General features: G+C 39.9%; 1 protein-coding gene across 7 annotated transcripts in view; it reads right to left on the bottom strand.

The window, feature by feature from the left end:
* Ppp4r3b (protein phosphatase 4 regulatory subunit 3B) overlaps nucleotides 1–5,104 on the bottom strand; it is a 47,822-nt gene extending 42,718 nt beyond the window's left edge. For all 7 annotated transcript variants that reach the window (NR_156485.1, NM_134034.3, NM_001363358.1 and 4 more), the window contains exons 1-2: nucleotides 4,633–5,104; nucleotides 3,352–3,407 (exon numbers count right to left, since the gene is read on the bottom strand). Coding sequence is in view for 6 of the 7 variants with exons in the window: in NM_134034.3 (NP_598795.2) it covers nucleotides 3,352–3,407; nucleotides 4,633–4,774 (198 nt within the window). In the remaining variant the exon portion in view is untranslated. The remainder of the gene's footprint in view (nucleotides 1–3,351; nucleotides 3,408–4,632) is intronic.
* Between the last annotated feature and the right edge of the window lie 10,738 nt (nucleotides 5,105–15,842).

The following is a 15,842-nucleotide window of genomic DNA, read 5'->3' as shown; positions in this document are numbered from 1 at the left end:
TCATGATATTATCATACTGGTTTGCTTAAAGGCAGTATCATTTTCATCATTTTGGGTCTCCAACAAGAATTTATAATGGCACACTTTTGTTTGGTGCTTTCTCCTATCTCTAATTTTCTACTGCCCACACCTGTGGAAGACAAGTTTTCTGTTTATAATATTTTGTGTTGAAATATTCCTGCTTTGCATTTTCATTCATACCCTTTCTGGACCTCAGCTGCCTCCACAGGAAATACTTTCATGCACTTTCAGTAAGATCTAGGCTTATTGAAACAATTTTCACTAGCTATCTTATCATTCTACTATTGTTTCACTGAAGTGAGGACTTATCTTTTAAACCCAGGAAAACATAACTATGTTAAATAGGCTAAGTTCTCTCTACCCCTATGATTTTGACTTTTGATTTACTCAAAAATGGTAGGACTGACTTTAAGTTACTTAACCATGTATCAGACACTGTTTCACGCTGTACTGGATAATCATTTTCTTTTCTTCCCAATGTGTTTCCTTAAATACTTAAATGTACTGAGAACGTATACTTCCTTCCCATCTCTCACCCTTTCCAGAACTAGACATGGGGGGGAAGTACAGTAAATTACTGATAACCTTCGACAATTCAGTTACTTGATACTTAATTGCACTTATTCTAATATATTTTGGGAGAGAAAAACCCATCTATTCTGAGCAGACAATTTAGCAGTCATTTTAGGACTGAAACTGTGACTATTACTCTCAATCTATTCAACATATTTTAATTTAGTAAAGTATTCTATAAATAAGCCATCCACTCACATTTTAATTTAAAAATCCATCTATTAATGATATACTTCTTTTAATTTTGGAAATAACTTTCTAGCATGATCTAAAATCTCAAATGTTGACAAATGCTGATGTGATAATTCTAATAAACATAAAAATAATGTTGTATTCAAGAATTCTAACTTGTGTGACTTAGTAAAAACTGCAAATTGAACACGACTTTGGTTAAAATAGGAAAAAAAAAACCCTATATATTACAAAGAAATTAAACTTAAAACTTTAAATGGCTCTGACTTCCACTAGAAAGGTCCTCTCAATTTAAGTAAACGTCAAGTAAATAAAAGAGGTGACTCTAGACAGTATTCACAGCATGCTTTTCCCTATTCCCCTCATGTATGTGTAATCTATAAAGATATGTAGCCCTGAACTTTAACTTAGATGTGACCAGTTGCAGAAAACATTTTCAGATGCCATAAATCTTTAAAATATATTTTTCCAATGTTTTGTACACTTAGTGTTTGTGTGTGTTTATGTGTGTGTATATATATGTATATGTATGTATGTGTGTGGTATATATATATATATATATACACACACACCAAATTTATCCAGAACTAGTTCATCTTCCTTCCCCTCTCCCTCTCTCTCTCTGAGACAGGGTTTCTCAATATAGCCTTGCCTATCCTGGAACTCAGAGATCCACCTAACCTCTGACTCCTGAGTCCTGGGATTAAAGGGGTGCACACCCACTGCCTGGCTTCGAACTAGTTTTTTAGAAAGTATCATTATACATGAAAGTATGCTTTAAAATTTTTAAGTATTTGAAGAACCACTGTATATCTTTAAAGTGTTGGAGTACTGTTTTACAAATAAGCCTCTGTACCATATGGTCTTTTCAATAGGAATAGTAGCTAAAATATCACAACACATCGAGAAAAGTTATTTTAACTAAATGTGTAGCTAATTGCTCATGAATATGCATCCACACTTACAAATGTCTTCATCATCATTTATATTCAGAGGTAGGAGATAAAAATGTCAAAATATTATTTCTTCACAACAAGCAAAGACTCCCAAGTCAACACAAACACAGAGTACCTAACTGCCTAGTTGAATTAGAAATTAAATTTATTTAAATGTCCTTAAATATATCTGAGATACAGAGAAACACTCAAAAGTTTAAGGCAAATGTTTTAATTGAATTCTTCACCAAAAAGATAGACACATATAAAAATTTTCCAAGAAAAAAAAAAAAAAAACTCACCAGTTGAATACTAAAATATATTGAAGAACTAAGAATGTATTGCATGCATCAACAATTTACATTAATATTTTTACCATTAATAAGCTTTACAAAAGATGTAATTTTATCTCTTCTGTGAAGTGTTTATAGAATCCAAATTCTCATAGACTTTGAAAAAAAGATAGACCTGATGCTATAAATACAAACCTAAAATGTCTTTCCTTTCCAAAGCCTGTCATAGTGACTTTATTTACAAAACACATCACACTACACCCACACAAAAATCAAAGGACTCACAGTTATATATATTAAAATTATAATACAGTATTTTAAAAAACTCCCTATGTTAACACAAATAAATCTTCAAAGAAGTGTGAAAACACAAATTTTAGAATACATGTAAAGTATGTTATCAATAGTATATTGTAAAAAGTTTAAAAACACAAAGACTACATATCATTTATGACTATATACATATGCAAGAAGGGTATAAAAAGCATATATACAGAATACAGAGCAATTTCATAATAGGGTTACCATAGGGAGAATAGAGAATAGACAAAATGAGGTAGATACAAAGGAGATTTTACCTCTATCCATGTTAAACATTACAAAAGGTTGAAAAAATATATTATGTTAATATTGTTAAATCTGATGGTGTTATTATATAATGGAGTCCACTATATTATTCTCTAAACTATTTAATATTGTTAGTATTTCATAATAAAAATGAAAACATCCACAGATGACGTCATGTTAACTAATTAGAAATACTAAAACAGATTTCCTTTCCCAAAGTGACAATAAATATTAACAGAAAATGCTGCATAATTACCGATGTGTATATTTATTAAGTACCCATTTATTATTTTAAAATATGCATACAATTAGAAGCAGACTTAAATACTACTTAAAAAATTCTTCTCCTTGGTCAAAGGATTTAACTTCATACCACAAACAGGCTCTCCTTGCTTTAAAAACATCTCTTTGAATTATTTCTTAATGGTAGTAAGTGAACACTCTGAATTTTCTTTTAAGCCATTTCTTTCAAATGTGACTTAGAACAAAAGGTTTAGTGCATATAGAACAGACCTGGCTTACTTTAAAGATCAAAGAATACATTGTATTGCAATACAAACAGTGGCTCAATTAAAAACCAACATTAAATCACCAATATAAAAACTGCTTTTCAGTCTGAAACTCTCAAACTGAAGGAAAATATATATGGTTCCTAATTTTAGTTACCAAACTTTTTTTCTTGTCTGGAAAATATTCCCATCTTTGTCACATAAATAATACATCCTGGATCACAGATGAAGTTTTCAAATTAAAGATAAACAACTACTTGCCTGCTGTTTCTGATATGCAGTGTTTGGATTTATCTTTGACTCTAAGAGTAGCGATCCTGAAAGAGTAAAAAAAAAAAAAGTCTGAAATTATAAAACCTTCAGTAGCACACATCTAGTAAGCATTTCATGTCTTCTCACCAGATGAACATCTGAAGCTACAAATGTATTTTAATTCATATTTTCTAAATAAAGACTACATGGTTAACTTAGACTGTTTCATCCTACCTCCATATGTCCTCAGAAGGAAGGAAATGTGAAATCAATATTCAGACTATGAGGTAACTAAAACCTTTAAGGTCTAATTGACCATTTGAAGACTAAACTTTAACAAAAGCTGTTTCACTGAATTTCCTGTCTAACAAAACAAATTACAAGGACCCCAGAGAGACTTACCATACAAATGATATTTATCCTTTTCCTTTGACAAACCCTCCTCTTCATAATGTAGAAATAAATGCCTCTTAACTCCTAATGAGGGACTCTGCACTAGTACAACATTTGCCCAAAATGATCTAAGATTGCTATTCTTTTATTTCTTGAATGCATTAGCTGTTCCAGTTGGGCAGCTCTTGAGTATATATAAGTAGTAGCTTTTTTATTATGGCTGTCAGTTTTTAATATTAAAATGGTTTCTATGAATTCTGCAATCAACAAATACAACTTCACAGTCCGCTTTAGTTTTCTAACTTGCCGAGATTGTGGAACCCACTTTTTCACTCCCTACAACGGCAGCCTTGGAGGGATCAATCAATAAATATGTACGTGCTTGTGTGTTTCGTGGCAACAGTCTGTAGTAACTCCAAGAGAAAGTCCGTTTTAGTTTTCCCCAGCACCTGGCGATTGGAACAACTGAAACTTGTTTTTAAGGCAGAGTTTCTCTAAACCTTTTATGCTACATAGGTACAACCGACAGGACTGTACCTAAAGCGGCTCGGGAGTCGGGGGTCATCTCATGGGCGATATTCCTACCTGGTCTTCTACTGACTTCCCACTCATACATTCTAAACCTCAACTACCGGGTTGGGATGGGGGGGTGGGGGGGGGGGGAGAAGGAGTCAAATCCTCAATAGGGATGGAGGCGGAGAACTGCGAGTTCACGTCTGACAGAGAGTAAATCCAGGCCCAGCAGTTTGTTTTTATCGTAAAGAAGGGCAGGCTCAAGACCAATGCGCTGTCCCTAGTGGTGCTAGTCAGAATACAGTACCGGAGCGCAGCGCTTAACCCTCAGGTTGTGCCGCAACCGATGCACTATCCCCTACCCCACCGTTCCAATACCCTTACCGTCGGACTCGGCACGAACCAGCAGCGACATCCCCTTGAGCTCCTCTACGTAAGTGGAGGAGACGTGCCCGGTGCCTCGGTCGTCCCATTGCCGGTCTTCGTTAAGGGTATAGACCTTCACTCGCCTCCGTGTATCCGACATGGTGGCTTCTGGCCCCACCGTTCCAGCCGCCACCTCCTCGCTCACCTCGCCGGTATCCCTCACTCTTGAGAGCCGGTAGTGGCGGCAGCGGCGGTGGTGGCAGCGACTCTGGAGAGGCCCGAGTTTACCATGGCTCTAAAGGTTTAGCCGCGAGAAGGGGTGACCAGAGCCACCGAGAGCCCTCCGCTCGTGGTCTCCGCTACCCCTCCCTTCACCGCGGCGCACAACCACTCTCCCTTCCTTTTGCGTCCCGGAGCTCGCTCGCTCTCCCGCTGCCGCCGCCCGCCGCGGTTACTACTACAGATCCGCCATCTTGTAACCCGACTCTCTGCCTTTCTCTTCCTCTTCCAGCAGGTTCGTACGGGCTGCCCTAGCAGGGGCTACGGCGGCCGACGAGCCCAACGCACAGTACCTTTACCTCCGAACACACTTCCGGAGAGTCAGACCTCGGCGATCTCGCGAGGAGTGCGCCGCCGAGGTGAGCCGGCCAAGGAGGGACTTCCTCCTCTTTCGGCCCCGCTTCCTGATTCGGGAATCTCAGTTGGGCGGGGAAGTCCCGCGAGCTTTTCTACCTGCGCCGGGAGGAAGCGTGTGTAGAAGGTTGCCTTGGCGATGGAGTTGCCGAGTTGTTCTTCGGGATTTGTAGGGCTGATGTTGGTCATGTGGCGGGTTGTCAACTCTGGACTTGCTCTCAGCAGAACAGAGCCAGGCTGAGAAGTCCGAATGCGTGCACAGGACTAGAGTGAAGCCAAGTGTAGGGACTCAGGCTGACAGCCCGAAAAGGACTGAGACGGGGTGAGGGTGTTCGAGTCATTCGTGAAGACGATGGGAGGTCGAGCCTTCACCCACTAAAATCCGTTATAGAATCTGCGAGGCTTCTGCCGGGAAGGTGTTCCATGGCCACGATGAGCAGTGGGCGATCTAATGTTCCACAAACGCGTTGACAGTTCCTATTTCCCGCCGAAGCGTTCTTCCGTTAGCCGGGTACCACGGACCATTAAAAGGTTCAGAGAGACCGGCGGCAGCGACGAGGCAAGCACAGGCGTACAGCCTCACAATCCTCGGGGAGCTCTCAGCTTCATGTGCCGCAAGAACGGTTTCCAGCGTGAAGTTAACGTCGCTCAGAGCGTGACGCTCGCCCGAAGGCATCCGCTCCCAGCGTAGTTCTGCCGCCTCTCCGTTCTCTTATATGGTCCCTCAACTCTTGGCTCTAACCTGAAAGGTGAACACGGGGCAGGTGCACATGTTGATCCCGCGGTGTATTTCGGGAGTTGTAGTCATCACCATGCTTGTCAAAGTGTGCTTATGATTTGACGAGGTTAGGCGGCAACTCATGTTTAAAAGGGTGTCTTATGTACATAGTCGCTTGATTGAAAAGGATTTCAAAATTTGAACTATCATTGCGATTCTTTAAATGTATGAGGGACCAAGAAAATTAGCCTGGTCTGCTGTCATTTGCCTGTAACGACTGCATATGGAAATTGCAGCCTATGGTATGTAACAGGATTCTGCCTATGATAAAAGGACGTGAATCACTATACATAAGTCCCTGATAATCTGTGACTGATATGGACAAAATGTACTTTGAACCAGGGAAAATATGACTTGTTTGGGGAAGGCCATAGAAAGCTTTCCAGAGTCAGTGTTTTAGCCCAATGTTAGAGGACACCCAAGGATTTGTCTAAGCATCCTTTTCATTGCCCACTCTAAAGGAGAAAAGAACGTTGGCAAGAGCACTGGATAGATCCTGGAAGCCCACTCAGCCTTTAGGACAGAAATTTCAGGTGCCCAGAGCATTCTCTGTAGAATGTTTTGGTCAGGGTCCATCCAGCTTATGCTGTAGTCTGGAAGCATCACTGTGCCATAGCCATACCTTCCCCCAGAGTCTTTTACAAGGAAACTACAACTCCAAAAGGTTGTAGCCCAAATGAGCCCCTGATGTCCTTGATCTTTACAAGTAATACCTTTATATGTGAAAAAATTAAAATGGCAAAGAACTTCTGCAATGCAAGGTAAGTCTCTTCAGCTCCCGCTTCCCGCTATTCTCCAGAAAACAGTGACTATATCACTCCCCACTAGATCCCCTCTCATTCTCACTGTGTGTGAGGTTAGACTGGGGGCAGTTCCTTGGTGTGTGTCCTATACATTTGTACATTTGATTTAATGCTGCTATCATCATCTAAAAATGTTAAGTAATTTTTGAACATTGTTTTCTTTCCACTAGGTTTTATGCTGTATTTTGTTTTAGAAATAGTTTAGCATGTGCAAATGTGTGTGTAAATATACTGTAGTTGTCTTTTGATGATTTAAATGACTGTTTCCAGGACTCAAATCCATCCCAATATCTGTATGATGAAGTCTTTCATATAAAATGGCATATGTTTTGCTTATAACCTATAAGGTCCTGCAGAATAATTTGTATCATTTTTGGATTATATTACTATAATACTTTATATAGTTATATTACAATACAAATGCCACACATTTTTAAAAAAGATTTTTATTGCGTGTGTTTTTGTATGTGTGTGGTTACCAGAAGGTTTTGGATGCTCTAGAACCAGAGTTATAGTTGTGAATAGCCAGATGGGTTCTCCACCAGAATTCTTTAACTGCTGAAACATCTCATCACTGCCATAGAAGCTTTTAAAAAATGAGATTTATTCATTTGGTGAAGGGAGGGGCTGTGCTACAACATAGTGTAGAAGTCAGTCCTAGAAGTCAAAGTCAGGTTGTCAGTCTTGGCGGCAAGCACATTAGAACCCTTTCTCCTACCTGACACAGGTATTTTTGCAGGAGGAAAAAAAATGCAGAAAACAAAAAACAAAAAACCCTCCCTTAAGCCATATGAGTTTGGTAGAATTCATGTATATAATATGTATGTATGTATGTATATTGTTACCACTTTCAGTTCTCTGATGACCTTCTCTGAGAATGATTGTGTGTGTGTGTGTGTGTGTGTGTGTGTGTGTGTGTGTGTGTGTGTATTTATAGAAAGGCTTACAGCCTATGGTCTAGCTAGTCCAATGGCTCTCTATGAATGGAAGGTCCAAGAATCTAGTAATTTAGTCTATGAGGCTGTATGTCTCTATGACTCTGTTGGTCTTCAGTATATGGCAGAATCTGAAGAAGTAGGCTCCAGTGAAGGAATGGACTTGCCAGTGAGATCAAGAGTAGGAACAAGTAAAGAGAGCAAACTTCCTTCTTCCATGTCCTTTACATAAGCTGCCAGGCAAGGTGTGGCCCAAATTAAAGGTGATCTTCCCACTTCAAATAATTTCATTAAGGAAAAAAAAATCCCTGTGTACCCAGGTTACTGTCTTAGTTGGAGTTTTATTGCTGTGAAGAAACACGAACACCACAACAATAATTGGGGAAAACATTCATTGGGGCTGGCTTACAGCTTAGAAGTTCAGTCTATTATCAACATGGCAGAAGCCTGGCAGCACACAAGTATACATGGTGCTGGAAAGGTAGCTGAGTGTTCTACATCTTGATTCACAGGCAGCAGGGAGAGAGAATGTGCCACTGGGCCTAGGTTGGGCTTTTGAAACTCCAAAGCCTAACCCCAAGGCCATACATATTCCAACAAGGGCACAAGTCCTACTATTTTCAAATAGTGCCACTTCCTGTTAGCCTATGGGGGCCATTTTCATTCAAAGCAGCACAGGAACCTATCCAATTGCTTGGGTTTTAGTTAATTCCAGATTTAGTCAAGCTGACAACCATGAATGGCCATCACAGGTTGTATACTAAGGCAAGAAAACAAGCAGTAAGATTGTTTTTGCGGAATGGTTTTAGTGTCTGACACAATGTGGCCTCTTTTTGCTGACAATAACCATGTTGCCTGTGCAAAATTTCAGGCACCTAAAAAATATGGAGGAAATAACTAGAGACTGAAATTGAGGTATTTAGGATATTTCAGAGACTAAATCTAGGTCCCAAGTGATAGACTTGAGCTTATTTCTTGCAATTTTAAGGGTAGATATAGGACTTGAGGTACGTGGAGCTCCATTTTATATTTTAAAGATATCTGAATGCTCAGGCTAGTCTTGGCTATGTAACCAAGGCTTTTGTTGGGAAAACCGAAGCCTTAAAATGTGGTTGAGAGCCCCTTAGTGATTTTGGGATTGTAGACTTTTGGACCCTCAGACCTTGTAGATGCAGCTCATGAATCCTTATAAAAGCAAGCACTTTCTTTCCTTTACTACTTATTTATTTTCTCTCTAGCTCTGAAACCATGGTAACTAGGTTTAAATCTATGGGAACTGCTTGGAAGATTACACACCAAAGGACCTAAAATCAGCCAGAATGTTGAGTTGGGAAGTCACATTACACCTGGAATTAGATTTTCAGTGTGCAGCTAAGAGGCTTCGTAGACTTCACTTGCACTCTTTGGGAGCAGGTATTTAACCATAAAATAGACTACAGGCATAGGACAAAGTCATTGCAGGTTTAGCTCTTCAAGGCCTGGAAAAGTTTTGCTGAGAAAAGTGGAAACGAGTTCTCCACATAGCAGCTTGGACTCCTGAGGAAGAGAGCTAGTTCCTCTGATGTGCTCACTTGTGAATCATACTTGTTTTGTTAAGTGGTTTAGGTGGTCATCTCAAAGTGTTTTTGTTTTTCTCTGATACACCTTTTAATTTCATAACCACCAGAAGTGTTGAATAATAGTGGTGCTTGTTTTGTTCCTGACTTTGACATAGTGTTATGTTTCTAATACTTAGCTAATATATATGTATATATATGCATACATATATTTCTAATACTTCTAATATATATAAATATATATATCATGTGCATTCAGGATCCTGCTGAGGGCAGAAGAGGTTGTCGGATCTCTTGGAACTGTAGTTTACTGGTGGTTGATATAAGCTAGCCCTGTAAGCCATCATGTGGGTGCTGGGAACCCAGTCCTAACTGCTGAGCCGTCTCTCCAGCCCATTTCTAATTTTTGACTGATATTTGCCAAATTATGGACATTGTATACATTGAATTTTTTAAGTTACTTCTCTGGGAACTGGTGATATGTGTTCCCCTCAATATTTTTGTTATTTTATATGTTATGATAATTACCTACATATTTTATGCTTTGTGTTCTTTAGTATCACTTTCTAGTTTATGAATTCTTGAGAATTATGGTAATTTTATAGGCACAATTTAAAAATATTAGTAGGCAACTGCTACTGTAGTTTTCATGAAACATGGTGTTTTTCAGTACTCCTAGCACATGTAGAATAAAGTTCAGTCTTAATTCTAAACTGCTTTACTGTATATTCTCTTATCTTTGTCTGATTATGAAACAACTACTACTCAACAGTCTGTCTCTCTCCTGCCACCATTCCTTACAGCCAGGCTCACCTAGTGACCTCTCTATATTAAGAAGCAATTCAAATTCCACTGCTTAGAAAGTTACACTTTTTTTTCCTTCTAGTTAATAGCTTGTTTTCTCTATGCAGCTTGGGGTTTTTGGGAAAGATTAGGTTGTACTGTTACCCAGACAAGGGTTAAATATCTGCCTTTAAGAGATTCTTCTGCGTTAGCCTCCTTTGGAGCTTGGGTATTGCAGGTGCCTGCCACTATGATCAACTCTTATCACTCTAAAATGACTTTGTGTATCAATGTGCAGACACAGTTAAACCTCAGGGATCATTCATTTGGAGATAAGGTCTCTTCACTGGCTTGCAATTTGGCCAGCGAGCCCCAAGGTTCCACCTGTCTTCATCTACCTGGTATTGGGATTACAAGTTCAAGCCTTCATGTTTGGATTTTTTTAATGTGTGTTCTGGGGATTGAACTGTTATGCCCATAATAAAAATACATGGTTATTCATTTAGTATGTGTATATGCATATATACATGCCATGACATACATGTGGAGGTCAGGACTTGTGTGAGTTAATACTCTCCTTGTACTATGTGAGTCTCTCAGATTAAAGTCAGGCTTGACGGCAAGTGCCTTTATCCACCAAAGGATCTTGCTGGCCAATATTTTTTTTTGAAAACTTTTTTTTCTTTTAATATTTATTGTGCATGTTTACACTTTTTTTGACAGTATGTATGAGGTCAGAGGACAACTTAGGGGAAATCAGTTTTTTCTTTCTATTACATGGTCCTAGATTGTCAAGACAAGTATCTATCTGCTGAGCCATCTTATTAGCCCCCACCATGACTTTAAAAAACACCAGAGCCAAGATGCATATAAGCAACTCTCAACATTTGGGAGGTAGAGGCAGAAAGATAGCTTCAAGTTAGGTCAGCCTGTTTTACAGTAAACTCCAGGGAAGTTATGGTTACAAGAACTCCTAGCTAGAGTGCCTATCAAATTAATTAGTAACTATATTAAACATTAAGTTTCCAAAGGAAACAAAGAACAACATACTGTAGCATTGTGCTCATAAAAGACTCTTTTTAATTTTTAAAAAAATTTTTGTTTGGGGTGTGGGTGTGTGTTATGTTTTGCCAAGGCCTCTTAATATTTTCCAACTGAAAAAGAAAGTGTCACAAGACTCACCACTGGGGTGGAAATTTCTTTTGGGGTATCTTTCTTAATGTCTGTTGCCACTGTTCCCATACACAGACCCAATCGATTCACTTGTTGATGAACTTGACTTGGATTGGTTACTTTGGTTCATAGGTACCTTTTCTCTGGGGAGGATAGAGCTCAAAAGGTCACCTGTTGGGAGCCGCCCTCACATTTGCCATTATAAGATGGCGCTGACAGCTGTGTTCTAAGTAGTAAACATAATCTGCACACGTGCAGGGGCAGTTTTCCCGCCATGTGTTCTGCCTTTCCCGTAATGACAACTGAGCCGATGGGCTGCAGCCAATCAGGGAGTAATACGTCCTAGGCGGAGGATAATTCTCCTTAAAAGGGACGGGGTTTTGCCATTCTTTTTCTCTCTCTTGTTCTTGCTTTTTCTCTCTCTTGCTCTTGCTTTCTTGTTCTTGTTCCTTTTCTCTCTCTTGCTCTCTTGCTCTCTTGCTCTCTGGCTCCTGAAAATGTAAGCAATAAAGCTTTGCTGCAGAAGATTCCGGTTTGCTGCGTTCTTCCTGGCCGGTCGTGAACGCGTGTAAGAGTTGGTGCTGAAACCCGGGACAAGAAAACTCGGGACGGGAGTTAACCATCACCGGCGCAAGGAAGATTCCTCATTCCGGAACCAGAACTGCGGGTCACGGTCATAAAGGTTCCCGTAAAACAGACTGTTGAGAAGGATTCAACTGCGTGAATTCAGAACTCTTCAGCTGGGGAACAGGGTACCCGTAAGTATAGCTTTACAAGGTAAGTCTGGCCTTGAACTTTCTAACGAAATTCAAGACAGTCTATCAGAAGTAAAGTGGGAAATAGCTTTACAAGGTAAGTCTGGTCTTGAACTTTCTAACGAAATTCAAGACAGTCTATCAGAAGTAAAGTGGGAAATAGCTTTACAAGGTACGTCTGGCCTTGAACTTTCTAACGAAATTCAAGACAGTCTATCAGAAGTAAAGTGGGAAATAGCTTTACAAGGTATGTTTGGCCTTGAACTTTCTCTAGTGTTAGGAGCCTTTTTGTTCCTTTTCACATGTTATCAAGTGGTTAAGGCAGGGCTGAAAATTCTGGATGAAATTCAGGGCAATCTATCAGAAGTAAAGCGGGGAGAGAGAGTAGGAGCAAAGAGGAAATATGGTACACAAAATAAGTATACAGGCCTTTCCAAGGGTCTTGAACCTGAGGAAAAGTTTAGGTCAGGTAAGAATACCTGGGGAGAGATTGGAAGGAAGGAGAAGGAAAAAGAAAAGAAAAAAGATCAATTAGCAGAGGTCTCTAGGAGAAGGAGCCTATACTCATCACTAGGTGAGCTCAAGGAGCCAGTACTTAATAGTTCTGAATCAGATGAAAAGGCTATTAGGGCCTGGAAGGCGCTCTCCCAAGCAGGTGAAGCCACTGGACAACTAACAAAGATCGTCCAGAGACCTCAGGAGTCATTCTCAGATTTTGTGGCCAGAATAACAGAGGCAGCAGAGCGTATTTTTGGAGATTCAGAGCAAGCCGCGCCTCTGGTAGAATAGCTCATTTATGAGCAAGCCACGCAGGAATGCAGAGCGGCCATAGCCCCAAGAAAGAACAAAGGCTTACAAAACTGGCTTAGGGTTTGTCGGGAGCTTGGGGGACCTCTCATTATGCGTTACTTCCATTCAGTATGAGAAATTTACTAGGGCAGCTAACTTGTCAAAAAGTCTTTCTCAGTATATGTTACAGAATTGGACGGCTGAATTTGATCAGACCCTTCGGGAATTGAGACTTGCCATCATTCAGGTCAACTCCACGCGCTTGGACATGTCCCTGACCAAAGGATTACCCAATTGGATCTCCTCAGCATTTTCCTTCTTTAAAGAATGGGTATGGGTGGGATTATTTGGAGATACACTTTGCTGTGGATTAGTGTTGCTTCTTTGGTTGGTCTGTAAGCTTAAGGCCCAAACTAGGAGAGACAAGGTGGTTATTGCCCAGGCACTTGCAGCTCTAGAACATGGTGCTTCCCCTGATATATGGTTATCTATGCTTAAGCAATAGGTCGCTGGCCATTCAGCTCTTGCACCCCACGAGGCTAGTCTCATTGCACGGGATAGAGTGAGTGTGCTTCAGCAGCCCGAGAGAGTTGCACGGCTAAGCACTGCAGTAGAAGGGCTCTGCGGCACATATGAGCCTATTCTAGGGAGACATGTCATCTTTCAAGAAGGTTGAGTGTCCAAGTGTCCTTCTCCCCAGGTAAAACGACACGGGACCAGACCAGGACCCCTCTGGGTGATGAGCCTGGGAGGAGGTTATGTGTACGGCTCCTTTACCTGCACACTGGGGATTTGACCTCTATCTCCACTCTCATTAATATGGGTGGCCTATTGCTCTTATTAAAAGAAAAGGGGGAGATTTTTTTTTTTTTTTTCCTGCGGCAAAACTCTTACACGCGTTCTCACGACCGGCCAGGAAGAACACAGCAAACCGGAATCTTCTGCGGCAAAGCTTTATTGCTTACATTTTCAGGAGCCAGAGAGCAAGAGAGCAAGAGTGCAAGAGAGAGAAGCAAGAGCCAGAGCAAGAGCAAGAAAAGCAAGAGAGCAAGAATGAGAAAACAAGAGAAAGAAAGAGAAAAAGCAAGAACAAGAGAGAGAGCAAGAAAGCAAGAAAAAGAACAAGAGCAAGAGAGAGAGAGAAAGAAAGCAAGAGAGAGAAAAAAAATGGCAAAACCCAGTCCCTTTTAAGGAGAATTATCCTCCGCCTAGGACGTATTACTCCCTGATTGGCTGCAGCCCATCGGCCCAGTTGTAAAGGCAGAACACATGGCAGGAAAACTGCCCCTGCACGTGTGCAGATTATGTTTACCACTTAGAACACAGCTGTCAGCGCCATCTTATAATGGCAAATGTGAGGGCGGCTCCCAACAGTCACCAAAAAAAAAAAAAAAAAAAACCAACCAACCAACCAAACAAACAAAAAAACCCTGCTTTCTATAACTTTCACTCTTATTTAGCTAGTTGTCCACTGATATCAGATCTATTATCTTTACAACCTGCAGGCTAAAGTTAGCATTTTGACTGCTTCCTCCTCTTTCAACTTTATATTCCACTTCCCCGTGAGATAATCAAGTAGTGCTGTTTTAGTTGACTTCTAAGACTTGCATATCAAGCATTAACCAATAAAATGCCCCAACAGACTTGCCTATAGGCTAATCAGATGGAAGCATTCTCTCATTAGCACCACCCCTAGTCAGGTGATCCTGGATGGTTTAAGAAAATAAGCTGAGGAATGCATGGGAGCAAGCCACTAAACAAATCCTTTCTTCCTGAAGGTGATTTTGTTCATCATGGACTTATAGGACAGATCAGTTCAACCCCTTACGCAAATGTCTTTCTAATTTAAAGCATCTGCTACTACATCATCATGTGTTCCATGCTTGTTTACTAAGCATTTTAGAACTTTTAGCTTTGCTTGCTGACGTCACTGCACATGTCATAGTGCTCAGTCCATAGTAAATGTTAAATGAATGAATTCAGTTTGGCTAAGTAAGCTGAATGAAACAGCTGCTGATGTCCATGCTTCTTAGATCTAGAAATTTAAGATATTTAGGAAGGGAAGGAAAATAGTCAAATAAAACCCATAGTTTGAGTGAGGAAGATGGCTTGGCAGGTAAAGGTGCTTGTTGTAAGTTTGATGACTTGAATTTGTTTCTTGGAACCCACAAAGTGGGTTGTACTGATTCCCACCCATGCACAGTAGTTTGTAAGTTCACAAAATAAATAAACGTAAAAAGAATTGAACACTAACTTATGTCAAAATAAAGGTCATAAAGGAACAACCTGTAAGTACTATAAATCAGTTTTTGGCATATGATAGTCCAAGATTAAACACTTAGAAATTATGGAAAACTACCATGATTTAAATAAAGATAAGCAGATGCTCTGGCTGGCACGTGTGGTAGGCTCCTGTCTTAAGCAGAAGTGATGGTGCTTCAATTGTTGGTATTAGTGAGCTATCTGTTTAATTCTGTAGCATTCTCTTGGAGTTCTAAGAATTGGCTTTGTTTTTTCCAAATTGTTAGCAGTTTAGCATACCTTTGATGCCTTTGAAAATTAAGAGCAAATTTAAGAAAACCAAATTAAAATTAAAAAGTCCTACCACTAAAGGTTACTGTCCCTTAAATTAAGGATTTGGTGGTCACTACTAAATAATATTAATTATAGAAATAATTGTTCATTTTCAGTTACTTCAATATTTCAGAACATGTATCAATATTGTCTAATATGGTGTTTTACACAGAATAATATTTACTGACTTAAGTATAAACATACCTTAAAAATCTTTGGCTTGAACAAGTACATATTTAAATAAATCCCAAATCAAAAATTCACATATATTTTTTATAAGATTATAAAAAGGAACACAGTCTAAATTATGTAGTATTTACTTTTTGTGGACTATTAGCATGTTTTAAATTACAGCAATTAGCTGGGTATGGTGGCTCACTCCTTTGAGTGATGTGGTGTCAGGCAGGTGGATTTCAGTTCCAGGCCTGCCTGGTCCAGTGGGTTCTAGG

Source organism: Mus musculus, chromosome 11, assembly GCF_000001635.26.
Source record: "Mus musculus strain C57BL/6J chromosome 11, GRCm38.p6 C57BL/6J".
NCBI lineage: Eukaryota > Metazoa > Chordata > Mammalia > Rodentia > Muridae > Mus > Mus musculus.
This window is presented reverse-complemented; position numbering and strand designations above follow the sequence as displayed.